This window comes from Rissa tridactyla, chromosome 3, assembly GCF_028500815.1.
Source record: "Rissa tridactyla isolate bRisTri1 chromosome 3, bRisTri1.patW.cur.20221130, whole genome shotgun sequence".
Classification (NCBI taxonomy): domain Eukaryota; kingdom Metazoa; phylum Chordata; class Aves; order Charadriiformes; family Laridae; genus Rissa; species Rissa tridactyla.
The window spans coordinates 10,321,139-10,338,388 of NC_071468.1; the positions used below are offsets into that span (position 1 = coordinate 10,321,139).

The 17,250-nt window shown below is 57.3% G+C and overlaps 1 protein-coding gene across 1 annotated transcript; it reads left to right on the plus strand.

Moving 5' to 3' along the window:
* The first annotated feature begins 7,839 nt into the window (after nucleotides 1-7,839).
* On the plus strand, nucleotides 7,840-11,068 carry VSX1 (visual system homeobox 1). The gene is made up of 5 exons (XM_054196558.1): nucleotides 7,840-8,218; nucleotides 8,574-8,652; nucleotides 8,900-9,023; nucleotides 9,943-10,123; nucleotides 10,803-11,068. Exons 1-5 carry the CDS (start codon nucleotides 7,840-7,842, stop codon nucleotides 11,066-11,068), a joined length of 1,029 nt encoding a protein of 342 aa, XP_054052533.1.
* Nucleotides 11,069-17,250: the final 6,182 nt, after the last annotated feature.

Below are 17,250 nucleotides of genomic sequence, written 5' to 3' on the forward strand. Positions count from 1 at the left end.
GGAAACCAATAACCAGGCATCTCTCCCCCGGTGAAACTGGAACCTTTCTAGCTGCCAGGCAAAAGGAGACAAGAGCCTTTGCTGCCATGTCCAAATAGGAAGAAAATATATTTATTCCACCTTCAAAATCCAAGGAAACCTCAAGCCAAAAGGAAAGACGGCAGACAACGATCCCCCAAGGGAGAGGTTTATTTCTTCATCTTAATCCGTTTCTTCCTCCTTTTTTTTCTCAGAGCATGACAAGACCAATAATATAACTCCTTATTTGAGGTGATTAAGTAACTGTTCATTGTCAGCAACATTCAATCTGTTCGTTTTGGACAATATGTTCCCTTTTGGCACCAAAATCCACCTTGACTATGTTAGAGGAATGGTCAAAGCGAAGACCAGGAGCCGGTAGGGAAACTGGGAAGTTTTTTGGGCTAAAATCTGTCCTTTATTACAAGAAAAAGTAATAATAACAAGGAAATTTTACACATTTTACAACTAGTTGCTGACAATGAAGAAGCTGAAGAGAAAAGAAGAGAAAAAGATGGCCCGGGAGTGACACTGGTGAGAGCAGGGCTGAGCTACGGCAGGAGAAGTACGCCAGGGGAAGTCCCTGCACGTTGAAAGCTGCTCTTTCCGCATCCGAAAAGAAAATTGCAGAACGCAGTGTCAGAGCACAGAAAACGCATCCCTGAGAGCATGGAGGGGAGCTGGGCATGAAGAGCTCTCCTGCAGGGTCAAAGAAAAGGGGCGAAACGAGCCATAGCAACCCTACCTCTTACATCTGTGTTTCTAACACCAAATAACGGGATTGCCTGCAAAGGTGATGCAGCCAAGCACACGCGCCTTTTACTCATACAAGAAGCAGGATCCATCCACAGGGACATACTTGATGCTATTTTTCTGTCAGTTCTATAAGTTCTTTAGTTCCGTTTGGGACAGGATTGCTTCCATAAAGGGTGGTTGGCTTGTGTAATGCCAGGTGGGCTCTGTGAGACAGCCACATGTCAGTCTCTTTAGCTAAAAGACCCCAGGTTATGTCTCTTGGGAGTCCGGCCCTAAACCGGGGGAGGGCTGTGAGATTCACTAACGAGTTGTCTGCTCTGTCTAAAAAGAAACGGAGGCATTGTGCGGTGTTGGGGAAGCCGTGCTCCGGCATCTCCCGGCTTGCCTGCCAAAGCCGTCTCCCCGCTCAGCTGCCGAGAGGAGAGAGCTGGGAAAGCCCAGGGTGTCGCTTGTCACGGCAGAGCCAGAGCCGCCCTGCGAGCCCAGAACGGGACCCGGACCTCTTTGCACATCCGAAACCTTTGGATTCACCTTCAAGTAGAGGCACCGCGTTTCGGCACCTGTTCGCATTCAGGGGAGCAGATCTAGGAAGCGGCGTTAAAGGGAAGAGTGAGAGTAGCCGCCTGTGCGCGTGGTGTCCCCTGCTTTAATTAGGTTAGCTTCTTTCATGGCAAGTGCTGTCATACTGAGCTGAAAAATCAATACCATATGGCACGGCACTCAGACAGCAAACTTGGAGATTAATTAAAGGAGAAGTAATTCTGTCAGGTCTCATAGCATAGCACCTACGATTAGGCATGGCTGAACTGGTTTGGAAACGCAAAGGCTAGGAAACACCTTCACCCAGAGCTGAGCTGGACTCTCCACCACTTTGGGATCAGAATAAAGCCAAATCCCCCTTTCTCTGGCCCCAACGGAGATGTATTAGAAATACTGAAATCACCGTTTTACGTGTTTTCCTGGATTTCCCTCTATCTGCGGGGCCAGCCACTTGCTTCCAGCTTGCTGCAGGTCAGGGTGGGGAGGTGGGAAGGGAGGCATTTGTTCTGGGAGGCTTCTGCTTGGCAAGGTGCTGGGTATGAACGTGGAGAAGGTGCTGCGTGGGGGCTCGCCGTGCTCCTGGGCTGGGAGCTGGGAAAGCCATGGGAAGCAGCAGAAAGAATAAAACGCAGAGAGGTTCAGACATCGCGACAATGAGCACGGGGCAGGGACTTTAGGGAAAGAGAGGGGTGGCTTGGAGGCTGGGTGAGTAGAGGTGTCTGGGGAGGGAAAGGCGGCTGTGAAGTGGAGAAGAGATGAGGCGAGGAAAAAAAAAATCAACCTTCAAGTCACCAGAGAAGCAGCCAGTTCTCACAAGGACCATTTGCACGTCTCCATCACTCCTTTACCTCCTGGAACCGGCGGCTTCCAAACCAATCCAGTTGTCCCTGAGCTTTTCCAACACCCCTTGCAGTCGCAAGCTGTAGCTGTGGCTGCCGGCGGGGGTGGGGGGTGAGGCATGCCCGTTGGTTGGTATCTGAGGGCCAGCCAGCTCAGGAGACTGGAGTCCTGGAGCCCAGCCTAGATTTCCCATGGAAGCAACTGGTGCGTCAGGGGTATTTTATGATGTTACGGCCAGAGTGAGTGCAGAGCAGCAGCAGTGCCCACGGCACTGGGATAAGATGCCTGGGCTGGGATCCAGCAAGATCTGGCTCCCAGCTCTGCCCTTGTCCTGCTGCCTGGCCATGGGCAGGTCCCTTCCCTTCCCCGCACCGTTCCACCCCATCCTCCATATCTTAGCAAATCCTCCATGTTTTAGCAAACGCTAAAACTATGGATGCCAACGGAGATAGTCTGAAAGACCCCGAAGGTCTTTAACTTATTTTAACTTATTTACACGTCATGCCATTATCTGATTGAAGGCCAAACATCTGAATGAAGGAACTTGGCTGACAATCTTCCGGTCTGGAAGTTAAGAATCTCAGTTCAGTTCAAAACCCACGAAGGTCAGTGAAAATCTTCCAGGGGTTTTCATTGTCTTTGGGTCGAGACCTTCATGGGACCAAAAACTTCTCTGCTCTCCCAAATGTAAAAGAAACCTGAGGTGGTGGTGAAATGCTGTTTTTTTCATGGGGAAAAAAAAAAAAGAAGAAGGAGAAGAAAGAAATCTGACTCCATCGCTTGGGAAGTTTCATTTCCAGGGCGCGTACCAGAGCGGGACAATGTCTACCCCTCTTTTGGGAGATGCTGATTTAATGAATGTGGCAGCTATTGTGTGTGCTTGGGAGCCTCACAGCCGTTTTTCTTCTGCTGATATTTTCTTTTCTTTTCTGCTTTAATGAGTGTTTCTCTAATTGACTTGATGATTTCTGTTTAATTAGCACATTTTGGAGGAATGATCAAAAAATAATAAGATAAAGTAATCGGACAAGCATAGTGCGGAGGAATAATAGCTCCTTTGTGGGGCTAATTGGAGTGGACAGTCCATCGGCTAGTTTGGGGCTCCTCACAGTTGGATATTCCCAGCCTAGCTGTGCCGTGTGCCCAGGACTTCCAAGCACCCACATAGACCCAGCTCCGGTAGTCATTTCAATTAGCTTTAATGAGCTGTGAATGAGGAGAACCGAGTCTGGACCTGCCCTCTTTTGCTGTTGCCCAGATTTTGCAAAAGGCTGCGGAAGCGAGCGGAGTTTGCCCAGGACCTACGGCCGGCACGGGGCTCCGGGTACCGCCAGGGAGAGCATCCCCGAGGAGGGCTGTGTCCCAGCTCACACACCCCGTATAGGACAGGAGGGGGTTGCTCCCAGGGATTTGAGATGGGGAGGTAAACGGGACTAGAAAACAACAGCAAAGTGGAGCGGAAGCAAAAAGCACGAGCTGAAGGAGCAGACAGAAATCAGAGCTACGGCTGTTGTCCTTGCTCCGCCTGGGTTTCTTCCTGAACACCCTGTCCCTTATGTTCCTATATATCACCTAAAGGTTTACACCTCTGGGACATGCCCCAGTCTTGTCCCTAGGAGCAGGGACAGGGATTTCCATGGGCTACATCACCTATAGCTCCTGAAGATACATGAGGCGAGCTCCGCTTGCTCACCGATTGCCACTCATGCCTCCAGTCGCGGTTGTAGGTGCAGCACCTTGATGGTCATTTGTTTGCCCTGTGTTTGGCTGGGAATTAATTAGGAGATGGGCTCCAGGCTGCTGTGACAGCTGCCTGTGTGCGGCACTTCCCAGCAGTTTGATTAAATCTGCGACACTCCAGATGTGAGAGCCCTGTCCATCGGCACATGGTTTGCTCTTAAACTCCACTTAAACCGTGACTGCTCTTCTGGTTTTAATCAAAGGCAAATGCCTTAAGACAGAAATCTGTGCAGAGGAATTAGTGGGGATGTCTCTGGGGCATGTGGAGTGGGACGTGGAAAGGGACATCCCCCCCCCCCCTCTGGTGCCAAATTAGGGCTGCTGATGCACTTGTGGTAAGCTGGGCTGGCGATGCTACAGCGCTGAGCAGGTGGCGTGCATGGCCAGCTGTGGCTGCGCTCACCCTGCAAACCCTTCGCTTCACCCTCATAAACTCGAGCTAGAAACGAAGCACTTTCCGCAGCCCTGCGCTCCCGGGAGCACAGATTTCCCCATCCGTTTAACCTGGGCCATTCTGCCCGCCCCTGCAAATCCAACACCCCAAAATGGAGGATGTTTGGCCATTACACCTGTCTACTCCTAACTGGCCAGGGGCGCACACGTAACCCACCACTCAGCCCTGGCTGCGGCCTGAGAAAAGTCCCATCGCCCGCGTCGCCAGGGGGAAGCCCACCTGTAACTCGGAGGTGGGCATTTAGCCTTGCAAAATACAGACGTGCCTCAGCGCAACGCCCCCCTCTTTGCTGCCTTCTCCCCTCACGATGGGCTGTTTCTCAGTTCCCTTTCACCCGTGTGTCAGAGGCAATGTTTTCACAACAGCCATCGCTTCCCCACGCTCCCAGCAGGACACGGAGGAGGTGGAAGAAAAGCCCTTTTCTTTCTGTCCGTGCTTACTGAGGCAGGGACCTTCCCCCCAGCCTCCCAACCTTGCCGAATGGCCTGTGTTGCCATCGTCTGGCTGCTCACACCGCTGCGCTCCACTCCATGGGCCACCTTACACCCGTGCAAGTTCCACTGTGGCCACCAGCCGGCCCAGCTGAGCTTGCCCTGCAGAGTAGGCACCCAAAGGCTGTGGCTTCAACATCATTCCTGGGGACCAGGCTCCAATCTCACTCCTGTGCCAGGTTGCCAGGAGCTGATGGAGGAGTATGGCACGGAGCCAGGGGGCAACACCGGGCTGTGACTGCCGGTGCGGGTCCAACGGGCAGATGTGCGGCAGGAACCGGGCTTTTGGAGAGGGGTTCTCCATCCAGCCTGGAGCACGGGAGCCTCTTCCACCCTGAGCTGCCTGAAACTGTCAGATGGTCCTTTATTATTGACCTGATTCATATCTAAACCAGGGAGGTGAAAGCTGTCTTATCCCATTACTAATCCCCTAAACCAGGCCCTTCCAATACCTTCTCCTTGCTACCCCCTCCTCATCACTGCAGCAGGTGGCTGCAAGGCGAGTGCACATCCTTCTGGGGTTTCCCCGAAGTTTCATGTCCCTGCAAAGACAGGGGCCCCCAAAACCCACCATCCACTGGCTCGGGAGCCGTCATCAGCTGAGGAGGGTCCACCAAAATGTTGCCCGTATCTGTAAGGACTTGCAAAGCTTGCCCCCGTGTCTGAAGGGGACAGCCCCAGGCACCCATCCCATCCCTCACGATGCCATCCCGTAGGGTGCTGCAGGGCACGGTGGGTGCCTGACGTAGCGCTGGAGCAGCCACAGGGAGGAGGGGACACCTCGGTGACTGTCCCACTTCCCCGTGCCCCCAGTCCTGCAAAGCGCAGCGGGGAGCAGAGCGCAGGGGACGCGGGTGCTCCATCATCGGCTGCGGGCAGCACCCACCCCTGGGACGTGGGTCTGCAACGGGGCCAGGGTGCTGTGGCCTCCATCCGTCCTGTCCGGAGCCCTCCTGGAGGGGCTGGGTGCTGGAGCAGTGGCTAGCGCAGGCGCCCTGCCCTGCCCACGGGAAGGGGGGGAACCCCGAGGAAATTAGAGCAAGGGGCGATGTTTGATGTTCTGCTCTTTAAGCGATTAATAATCTTTCGGCGTCGGAGAATCAGCTGAAAATCTTCCCTGGAAAATAATGAGCAGAGAAACATTTACTGATTAGTCTAATCCCAGCTAATCCTATCTGATGAGCATATATCAAGATATCCTTTAACTGATTTATTGTCCAAAGGAGCGGTGGAGATGCTCCTCTCCACCACTGCCGGGAGAGCTGGCGGTGGCCGCACGCGTGTCCCCCCCACCCTGTCCCACAGCCCCATCCCAGGAGCGGGCGCATCCCCCGTCCTCCCCCCAGCACCGCCACAGCCGCCCTCCGCCCCGGGCGGCAGCGCCGTATCCAGGCCACCTCGCCCAGCGCGGGGAGATTTAATCGCTATTTCCATTTCTGCATCTATCGGCTTTCTCTTGGGTTTGAGCTTTTATGTTTCATAAACTGATTAGGAGCAATTATACGCGCTTTATCCCCAAACTTTCCAAATGCCTAGGCCATATGCATATTTAAGGCTTCATCATCTCTCCCAACAGCTCAGCCTGAATGTAAACTGCTGAAATCAAGCTGATTCTGGGACAACGTCAAAAATTAGGGTTTTATCCACTAATATCTGCTCGGACAGGAAATTTGTTGTGGGTGGTGGCCGGATTATGGCTTCTAATTACTGTGGCAGATCCTCCCTGCCCAGCAGTGAAAGTCTCAGATTCCAGCAAAACTGCGGTGAAACCACCCCGGAGAAGCGCAGGTGCCCAAGGGGACCGTGGGGTGCTCTGTCGTCCCCATGCGGGGGGGCAGCCCTGGGTGGGGATGCCCCGAGCATCCCTGCATCCTGGGCACATGGGGACCCCCAATTGCTTGGTGGTTTTGGGAGTGTGAGCCCCATCCCCACATCTCCTGGTCCCCTCACACCCGTTTGCCTTTCCTGGTGCAAAGCGTGATGGCCCAGAGGGTCCCCCTCCCGCCAGCCCCCAGCGCCGGCCACGGCAATTATCCTAAATGAAAGTTATTGTTCTGCTAATCCCGGGAACAGCTTGCGAGGGGAGATTTGGGTCTTTCTTTAATAATGCAAAGTTAATGCGGAGTCCCCTTGTAATTATCTTTATCAGAAGGACCCTCGGTTAATCTGACCGTCCAGCGAAGGCCTGGATCAGGCGGCCCATGTAAGCCGGTTGTAAATCGTTTCCATCAACAGATGAAGGGAAGGGGGAAAAAAATTGCAGGCCAGGTGCAAGAATCTGGGAGCAAAAGGGAGCACAGAGGCCAGGCACCTCGAGGTGGCCCCAGCCCCGGTGGCAGGACACCTGGGGTCAGGGAAGGTCCTGCCCCACTGCCCCCAGCCGTCCCCAGGGTGCCGAGTGGAGGGACAGAGCGGCTGTGTGGGATGCCCCGCCTGGGATGTGGGGCTGAAGGGACACGGGGTGGGATGGGGGATACTGGGGAGGGGACCTGGGGAGGGCACTGCGTGTCCTTGGAAGAGGGGACACGGGGACATAGCATGGGGGTCCTGGGAGAAGACCCAGGGAGGGAACCCACGGGGATGTGAGGGTGGTTGACGGGGGAGCTGGGCGGTCGGGACCGGCGAGGGGGCTGAGGGGGTCCTGGGGGAGGGATTGAGGGCGACCGAAGGGGACCCGGGGAGGGGACCCGGGGGGACGGCAGGGGACACGGCGAGGGGCTGGGGAGGGCCGAGGGGCGGGGGCCGAGGGGAGCGGAGGGAGGGACGGCGGGAGGGGGCGGCGGGGGACCGGGGCGGTGGCCGGGGGCGGCCGGGGGAGGGGCGCGGAGCCGGTACGGCCGCGGGGGGGGGGGGGGGGGGGGGGGGCCGGGGGCCGTTAATCCGGGGATTGGGAGCGCCCCCCCGCCGGCCCGGGGTGTGATTGGAGCCGGGGCCGGCGGCGGGACGATAAAAAGGGCGGCGGGCGGCGGTGCCCGCTCCGGGCCGGGCCAGGCGGCGGCGATGCCGGGCCGGGCGGAGCCGTCGGTGGGACGCGCGGCGGCGGGGCCGGTGGCGGTGCCCGTACCGGTGGCACCCGGGGCGGCGGCGCGGCCGGTCGTCCCGGGGCTGCGGGCCAAGGGTTTCGCCATCACCGACCTGCTGGGGCTGGAGGCCGAGCTGCAGCCGCCCCCCGGTCCCCCCCCGGCGGCCGCCTCCGCCGCCGCCGGTGGCTACGAGGGCGGCGGGGCGCTGGGGCTGGGGCTGGGGCTGCTGTGCGGCCTGGGGGGGCCGGCCGCCCCGTGCCTGCTGCCCGCCCCGCTGCCGCTGCTGCCCGCCCGCGGCCCCCGCCCGCCCCCTGGGCCGCCGCCCGCCGCCCGCCGCCACAAGGAGAACATCTCCGGTGAGCGGGGACGGCGACGGGGGGCGGGGGGGGGGAAGGCGGGGAGCGCTCACGGGGACCCCCGGGCAGAGCCGCTGCCGGAGCCGCTTCGCGCCTGCGGCCCCGGGCACACGCGGTGGCGGCGGCGGCGGCGAGCATCCTCCTGCTCCCCGACCCCCGCTTCCCCCCGGGATGGCGGCACCGGTGCGGTGCTCCGGGCTCGGCCGCGGGCCTGATGCCGCCGGTTGCTACGGGAGGGGACCCCCGCCCCGGGCAGGTTTTGGGAGCTGGGTTTGTTCCCCGCTGCTCCCCGCGGGAACCTGACTTTCCTCAACATCGCCCCCCCCCCCCCCACGCCCCGCATTGCTGCTGCCAGATGAGGACAGTCTGTCCGGGGACGCCAGCGACCTGAAGATGTCCACCTCCCAGATCAAGAGGAAGAAACGCCGGCACAGGTAGAGCCCCAGAGCGGGGGTCGTCCCCGTTCTCACCTCCTCGCTGCTGCCACCAGCCTCCCGCTATCTCTCTGGTCCCCAGGCCGGGGCGGTGGATGTCCCCAAGGGAGCCAAGAAAGAGAAGGGCTGCAGCTCGGGTGGGGGGAGGATTTTCGGGAGGAAAACCCCAGCGAGGAGTGGGCTGCTAGCTCCGCTGCTTGCCCAAAGGGTCTGGACCGTGTCACAGGATGTTCTGTCCTCTCGGCAGGACGGTGTTCACAGCCCACCAGCTGGAGGAGCTGGAGAAGGCTTTCAACGAAGCTCACTACCCCGACGTCTACGCCCGGGAGATGCTGGCCGTGAAGACGGAGCTGCCGGAGGACAGGATACAGGTAGGTGGCCGTGATGGTCCGCTCTGCCGGTGGAGTCTGCGGGCTGCCAGTGCCCGGCTGGCTCGTCTGCTCTGTGGCCAGTGAGTGTACAGCTGGTGGGAACGTGGTGGCACTGAAATGCTGCAGGGCACCTGGGGGAAGGGGTAGCAGCTCAGTTTCTGCCCCCCGGAACTGAACAGTCTCCAAATGGAAATGCAGACCCGGGGGACAGAGCTGGCCCCAACAGCTGCTCACCACCAGCAGCTCAGCTCTGTCCTCCGGAGACCCAACTCAGGCAGGAGCTGAGAGCAATTCAGGAGCTGCTGGGCCAAGCTGTGTCCCACTAGCTTGCTCCCTAGCTTGTCCCTTTGAGGGACACATGGCATTTTAGGGCCTGATCCTGCCCCACTGTGGAGCAGCTTGAGAATGGGGTGGTGGTCTGGGCAGCAGCCAGGTTGTATCGACACCTCTTGAGCCTTCAAACGCAGGCAGGGGGTGAGGAGAGGGACCTGAGCGCCCTCTGTCATCATCGGTCACTGCATTATGGACCCGTTTTTCTGGAGAGGTTGGTGCTCCCTGTGGAGGCAGCAGAAGGGGCCCTGTGGGCAGGCGGAGCGTAGGGTGACTTCGGCTGGGATCACCCTCCCGTGTCACGATCAGCCTGGTGTAACGTGTGCTCCCTCTCCCCCCCTTCCTCCCCTCTCTCACTGACACCCACGTGTGTGCCCTCCCTCACCCTCCTCCCCACACACCGCCCCGGCCGCCCTCCCACTGCCGCCTGCGCGTCCGCATCCCCAAACCCCTCCACACACCCCTGTGGCTGCCCCTTTGCCCTGGACACACGCTCCCTCGTGCCCAACGGGCCCTGGTTTCCCGGCCGCGGTGGCCATCTCCTCCCCAATCCCACCCCTTCGTGCTCTCCTGGCTGTTACCCCTGAAGGTTTGGTTTCAGAACCGAAGAGCCAAGTGGCGGAAGCGGGAGAAGTGCTGGGGCCGGAGCAGCGTGATGGCTGAGTATGGCCTCTACGGAGCCATGGTGAGGCACTCCATCCCTCTGCCTGAATCCATCATCAACTCTGCCAAGAGCGGGCTGGTGGGATCCTGCGCCCCATGGCTGCTGGGTAAGTGGGAGCTTGGGGCTGGGGGTGGCCAGGGGGCAGGTGTGGAGCGAACGGCCCTTCCTCTTTCGTATGGCCATCCTCATCTTTTCCCAGAAAAGAATGAGGCCTCAGCCATGAGCTGTACACAGGCTGCCAAGCGCCATGGCTTTTCCGCTCCCTCCTTGCAAAGAACAGCTGGGAAAGGGAAAACCTTTTACCGCCGTGTCAGAGAGGTGCCTGCACCTGGTTAGGTATCACTTTCTAGTGCTAGCAGCCAGCGTGAGAGTTGCAGGGCATCTAGGAAGTCATCACCCTCCCTCCACCAAACTGAAGTTAACGTTAATGCTGCCTCAGAGCTACCCTCTGCTCATACACAGCCCTACATCGGGGTGACACTCAAAATCCAGGGTGGGATGGGCCATCACAGCACCCTTCTCCCTGTAAAGTCTTCCCTGCTGGGGGAAGGTACCTTCCCTGCAGAGGAGGTACAGACCAGTTCTGCCCCAAGCCATCCTTTTGGGCTACAGAGAGCAGGTGGCAGGGCTGCGGGTCGGGAAAGGCTGGTAGCTAGCATGAGTTTTCCTCGGGATGCAAGCGAGAGCTGAAGGAAGCAGCAGGATGGCAGGAGGTGATGCCGAGCGGTCCTGGGCAGAAATAAGCAACCGGCGCCCTTGGCTGTGCTCCCTCTCCCCTCTGCAAGGCATGCACAAAAAGTCCATGGAGGTGAGCAGGAAGGCGGAGAGCCAAGAGAAGCTGGCAGATGGCTGGCGAGCGGAGCAGGAGGAGGAGGAACTCAAAGGGAAGCAGGCCAGTTCCCAGAGGGGCTCCGACAAGCTTGGCCCCGAGAAAGATTCGGAGGACACAGCCATCGACCTCTCCAGGACAGCCAAGCACGAGAAGAGGGGCGTACTGCGGCAGTGCATCAATGGGGACCCCCCCACGGAGCAGAAGGACAGGGACCACTGAGCTTGGGCTGCCCCGGAGGAGGCCAGACCTCACAGCTTCCTGGCGAGATAATAATATTTATTGATTTATTGATATATATATTATTTTTTCTTAAATAATTGAACTTTTATCTGAATTCAGGGCATTTTAAAACTGAGCACACACATCCCCTTGTCCCCTCTTTCAAGCTGTTCACTTCTCAGCAGAGCCAGGGTGGAGGGTGAGAGAGGTGTCCCTGCGGGGCCAAAAGCGGTGCGAAAATGAGACCGCATTGTGGTCGGCATGGACCATTGCTGGGGAAGAACCACCCTTCCCCTCTGGGCTGTGAATGCTTCCCCCGCCAGCCAGGAGCACAAGGAGAAGCAACGCGACGGGAGCCGCTCCCTTCTCAAACACGCGGGTGCGAAGACGGTGCAGGAGTTTACAGACGCCTTCTCTGAGCACTTCCACCCCTGCCCAGTGCCCGCCTGGCAAGTCCCTCCGCTTCGAACACACAATCCTTCCACCTGGAGGAGCAGCAGGGTTTTTAAACACGGTAGGGTTCATCCTCAAGCTGGTGTAACCTGACAGGGTGCGCCGGTTTATACCTCCTGAGGATCTGGCCTGCCAACGCAGCCTTATCACTGGATTTACACTGTGTAGCTTCCTTAACTCGTATTTGGGAGAAGGGGGTAAAGACATTTTTGTTTATGCAACAGTTTTGTACACTCTCGAATGTTATCTGCCAGACTATGCATAATAGAACAGACCTTTTTGAAAACCAAGCCATAGTACCCCAGAGCAATTAAACAATTTTGTGAATTGACATAAGAAGATATTTTGTAATTGTCTGTAAAAAGTGTTAATGTCAGAGCTGTTTCTTGGTCGTCCTATATTTATGTCTAAAAGCACTTTAGTGATCTGGATTTTTGAATGTGGCTCTTCCCATTTTGTCCACCATTTATTTATTACACATCCATAAATAAAATTGTGGTGTATCTTTGGTTTTCATGCTCTGCATTGCAATTTGTACCTTCCTTTGGCACATCTCGTGGTAGTTGCCACCTTGGAGCAGATCCTCCACAGGCTCATGCCTAAACCGGGCTGGAGGGCTCTGCGGAGGCAGTGCAGTTGTTCCAAGGGGGCAAAGCGAAGCCCTCGTGTGTCTCCCCAGAACCGAGGTCTAGTCCAGTGGCCCTCCACATGCCATAAGGTGGTTGATTTCTGCCGGTCAAAGAGCCAAACCACGGCTGATGGGTTACGAGACGGTCCGAAACAGGGAACGTGGCCAGTCCCTGAGGGAAGCCACAGGGAAAAAGTTGCTCCAGTCTTCCAAGGGCCGTTGAAAATCCTCCTCAATAGAGCGCAAGTGTGAGGTTTTTCTGCCCCGACAGCAGGAAAGGCGCTCTGCCTCTCGAGTGTCTGCGCAGGGCTCCTCTCCTCCTTCTCCGCTCCTGCTGATCCTGCCGCTTTGGAGGATGCGGAGCTGGGCCCCATGTCCCCACGTCTCTTGTGGCTAAATACAAGGAGCAGCTGCTCACTTTGGCTAGGTGAACGCATGGTGGCAGGTACTGTTGGGGGCACCTCTGCCTCCCGGGGAGGCACGAAGAGGAGCCGTGTGGTCCCAACCGCACAAGCACCCCCAGCGAGGCACAGGGGCGTTGTGGCCACCCGACTGCCCCACTCCTGGCTGTGACAGGTCCTCCTCTCACGGCTGGGCTGAACTGGCCCACGCACATGCCGCGACAACAGCTCTCCTGGAACAGCTCCAGTTTCGTCTGCTGGCCAAAACATAACGGAAAATTGTCAGAAGGTTTTATTAAAATCTGAGTAATTCCAATTTGGAAAGTTTCCTAATACAGCTCAGGGGGGTGTGCAGCCATGTAACGATGCTGTCACCTGTCCCCCGCCTCTGCTGCTGGGCCCGTCTCCTTGCACACCAGCAGCCGCAGGCTGTGTTGGGCTGGGGGGAGAGCGGTGGGACGCTGGCTGGGAAGAGCAGAGCAATAAAAGTGGCATCTGCAGATTTCCTGCCTTTCCCCTCCTCCGCTCAGCCAGGCCCCGCTGGGCAGGAGCGGGGGGAACATATGCATGGCAAATACAAGCTTTGCAGCAAAAAAAAAAAAAATGTTTGACTGGGGAGGGGGCCAGGGGGGAGCGCGGTTCAGGGAAGGACCAGCCAGGGCTTATTGCAGCAGCAATTAGGCTCGCAGAGAGCCGAGACTTAGCACATTGGAGGCCTAATCCTGCCTGAGCAGCATCTGCAAACCTTTTATTTGGGCCGTGCCATGCTGGCACTGGATGCCTGCAATCATTTTTTTTTTTTTTTTTTTTTTTTTTTTTTGCCCTGCCCGCCTGCAGATGGCCTGGCTCTTCGCCTTGCGCTGGCTGCAGCGCTGCGAGAGCAAGGAGGGCCAAGCGTGTCACCGCCGCAACTGCTACACGGGGAAACGCCGCAGCCCCGGCACCGCGCAGGGGGCGGACAACTCTCCCGGTAGGGTCTGGTGGGCTCCCAGATCTCACCTCACACTGTGAACGGGGAGTCGCGGTGAGAGCTGCTGGCCCGAGGCACTTTTCGTGTGCTGGGAAGTAACTGCGGGGTTGTCCTGGTTTGAGGTAAAACAGAACCAACTTTCTGTTCAGTAATTTCACTTCTTAGCTAGGCCTCTTCTAACGCTCCGAAATTAAGAGCATATTGTGCCGAAAACGGTCCGTTCTCAAAGTGATAAGACCAATGTTTACAGTTTGTGCCAGGGAACGGCACGCAGAGAGGCTCTTGCTTACACTTATTGCTATAACAGCCAAGGTCAGCTAATTTCGTTATTTGCCCCATTGGAGGTCGGAAATGGAAAAGCGTAGAGGGGTCCCACCTGCGGGGAGGAGCAGACAGGACAGGGGACCCAAAATTGACCAACAGGGATATTGCATCCCATCTGCCCCATGCTCAGTATAAAAGCTGAGGGATAAAGGGTCAGCTCTCTCTTCAATGGCTGACACCCGAGGAGGACCCTGTCTGTTCATCTGCCTTTGATCCCAGTCTGTGGGTTCCTGACTCCAGCTCTGGAACCCAGTTCCCACCCGTCGCTGAGTCCAGCCCAGGACTTCCCCAGTGCCTGCCGGTGACATAATCCTGGGAGCTTAATACGGTTTTGTATATACTGTATCTATTTCATTATTTTCCTTTTTATTTTATTATTAATATTTCATTAAAGTAGTTTAGTTTCTTCTAAACTCGTAAATCTATCTCTCCTCCTCCCCTCCGTGTACGAGAGGCTGGGGGGGAGCATCTGTCGACGGCCACTGGCCAATTTGGCCAAAACCACGACAGGGGTACAGCCAGGTATGCTGGGGCTCAGACGTGCCCTTGCTGCTCCATTCACAGGGCGAGAGCCCAGGGAGGCCACATGGGTGCTGGTGAATGACAGTAACTGCTTCAGGTTCAGCTCCCGGTTGCCACCAGGAGATGGTGGCAGAGTCTGGTGGGGCAATCGTCAGAGCAGGGACAGTCAGTCACCTCTTAGCTGCCTGTGCTAAGCCTGGCAGGGCTGTCCTCCGTATGTCATGGTGGTTGTAGCAGCACTAGGAGCAGGGCAGTGTATTCTTCTTGTCGTTGCTTCAGATTTGATCCATCCTGAGATTAGCAGCAGCCAAACCCAGCCACTGCTCCTGCCAGTGCCAGTTCAGGCCAGGGCTGGTCACAACAGTGCGACAGAAGAAACTCTGACTTATGGCAATGGCTGACGCTTGCTCACATCTCCACTGCTGCGGTGGGTTTTGCCCATGTAAGACCCAGCAGCAGGTGACCACACCACCATCTTTGTGACCACACCAGGGCCTGGGTGGCTTGAGCTTCCCTCTGTGGGTGGCCCTGGGGGTCTCTCAGCCACAACAGCTGAGTTTGGTCAGGCGGGAGATCCCTTCGATGTGGCAAGAGGAGTCGGTAGCACCAAAGTCCCTGTTCAGTAGCCAGCGCTGACGCAGCTTCACTTCAGTTCATCTGGGCTGGCGCCCGCCCTGGCACATCCAGATCTTTCCACAGTGCTGGCCGGGGACTTAAACGATCTGCTAAACCAATCATGGAAGAAGGGACGAGGAAAGGGAATAAAATGAGATTATTTTGGCACGTCTCTTGTCTTTTACGGGATTGGAGGCTGACTGTCAGGCATGCACGTTTAGGGGTCGTGGAGGTGTCCTGGTGATGAGCCCAGAGCAGGCCAGAACAGACAAGGCTGCAGGGCTGCATTTGCGGAAGCATCTTCGTGGTGCCATTTCTGTACAGCTCAGCAACGTTAATTTCTAATTGGCATTTTGTCCTGGCCCATCCTCCCAAGCCGCTGGCTGGATTTTCAGATTGGGAGGTTAGGAAGGGAGCAAAGAACGTTTTGCAAGTGCTCCCTCGTGTGGAACTGGGCGCTGGGACACAGCGAGCACCCCAGGAACGGGGAAGGCTGGCTGGAGTCCTGGAGGAAACCAGAAGCCTCACTCCTTCCCCTTCATCCCAACAGACCCCTGTCCGCCTGTGGGGCGACAGGCAGGGGTGTCTGGATGGAGAATTAAAGAATCGAATCGACTGTGTGGGGGTTGTTTTTCATTACTCACTTCTCGGATCACCAGCAGGCACTCGGTGCAATGAGCAGCCCCTTCCCCAGAGCAAGCCGTCTGGGTTCTGGCAGAGGGCATAGGTACTGATCAGAAGGCTCCGACTTCCTCCAGACTGCTCCTTTCCAAGGTCAGTTCAGCATTAGCACCAATATAACCGCATTCGTATGAACTATGTGCCTGTGTTTAGCCCTGGGTGTGTGCCATTTCCCTCTTATTCCAAGTTCTGCTGGAGCGAGGCTCAGGGTGGGCAGGGCAGCAAAGCCCTCACCCCACTTTTGGCCCCATTCCCCCTCTTTCCCACCACAGTGGGAAAGCGGTATTCCCTAGGGGTCAGTACCAGGACCAGTCTTGTTCAATATATTCATCAGCCACCTGGATGAGGGGACAGAGTGTACCCCCAGCAAGTTTGATGATAACACAAAACTGGGAGGAGTGGCTGACACAGCAGAAGGCTGTGCCACCATTCAGCGAGACCTGGACAGGCTGGAGAGTTGCGTGGAGAGGATCCTAATGAAATTTAACAAGGGCAAGTGTAGGGTCCTGCACCTGGGGAGGAATAACCCCCTGTACTGGCACAGGTTATGGGTTGTCCAACTCTGTAGAGAGAGACCTGGGAGTCCTGGCAGACAGCAAGTTGACCATGAGGCAGCAACGTGCCCTTGTGGCCAAGGCCAATAGTCTCCTGGGGTGCATTAAAAAGAGCGTGGCCAGCAGGTCGAGGGAGGTTATCTTCCCCCTCTACTCTGCTCTGCTGAGGCCACATCTGGAGTACTGTGTCCAGTTCTGGGCCTCCCAGTTCAAGAAGGACAGGGAACTGATGGAGAGAGTCCAGCAGAGGGCTACAAAGATGATCAGGGCAATGGAGCACCTCTCTTCTGAGGAAAGCCTGAGAGACATGGGGCTGTTCAGCCTGGAGAAGAGAAGACTGAGAGGGGATCTCACCAATGCTTATCGATATCTAAAGGGTGGGTGTCAGGAGGATGGGGCCAGACTCGGCGCCAGACTCTTCTCAGTGGTGCCCAGCGACAGAACAAGGGGCAACGGGCACAAACTGGAACACGGGAAATTCCATCTCAACACGAGGAAAAAAATTCTTTCCTTGAAGGGTGGCAGAGCCCTGGCACAGGCTGCCCAGAGAGGTGGTGGAGTCTCCTTCTCCAGAGATATGGAAAAACCGCCTGGATGCATTCCTGTGCCACCTGCTCTGGGTGACCCTGCTCTGGCAGGGGGGTTGGACTAGATGATCTCCAGCGGCCCCTTCCAACCCTGACCACTCGGTGATTCGGTGATTCTGCAGCCTCTGGCTGCGGTCCCGCTGGAGCCTGAGAAGAATGAGGCGGGCGCCACCGCGCCGCTGTGTGCCCAGGCCGCCAGCCCTCGGCGGCGGCTGGGCCGGGGAGCGCGGCCTCGCGGAGGCCCGGCCCTGAGGTGAGGTGTCCTCAGCTGCCAGCCGAGGCTCCGGCGGGGGCGGGCGCGGCCTGGAGCTGCCGCCGCTCGCAGCGGGGCCGAGCCGGGGCGCTGCTGAGGGAAAGCGACCGCTTGGTGCCCGCTCTATGGTCGCTGACCTTATGGGGCCGCTCTGCACCGCCGCTCCGTGGCCTTGGCGGACCGTGAGGAGGCTT

Excerpts from the sequence above, each read along its gene's own strand:
- VSX1 (XM_054196558.1), top strand. The coding sequence starts at position 7,840 with ATGCCGGGCCGGGCGGAGCCGTCGGTGGGACGCGCGGCGGCGGGGCCG. Across the intron at positions 9,024-9,942 it reads TGCCGGAGGACAGGATACAG|GTTTGGTTTCAGAACCGAAG; the intron begins GTAGGTGGCCGT and ends TTACCCCTGAAG. Across the intron at positions 10,124-10,802 it reads CTGCGCCCCATGGCTGCTGG|GCATGCACAAAAAGTCCATG; the intron begins GTAAGTGGGAGC and ends CCCCTCTGCAAG.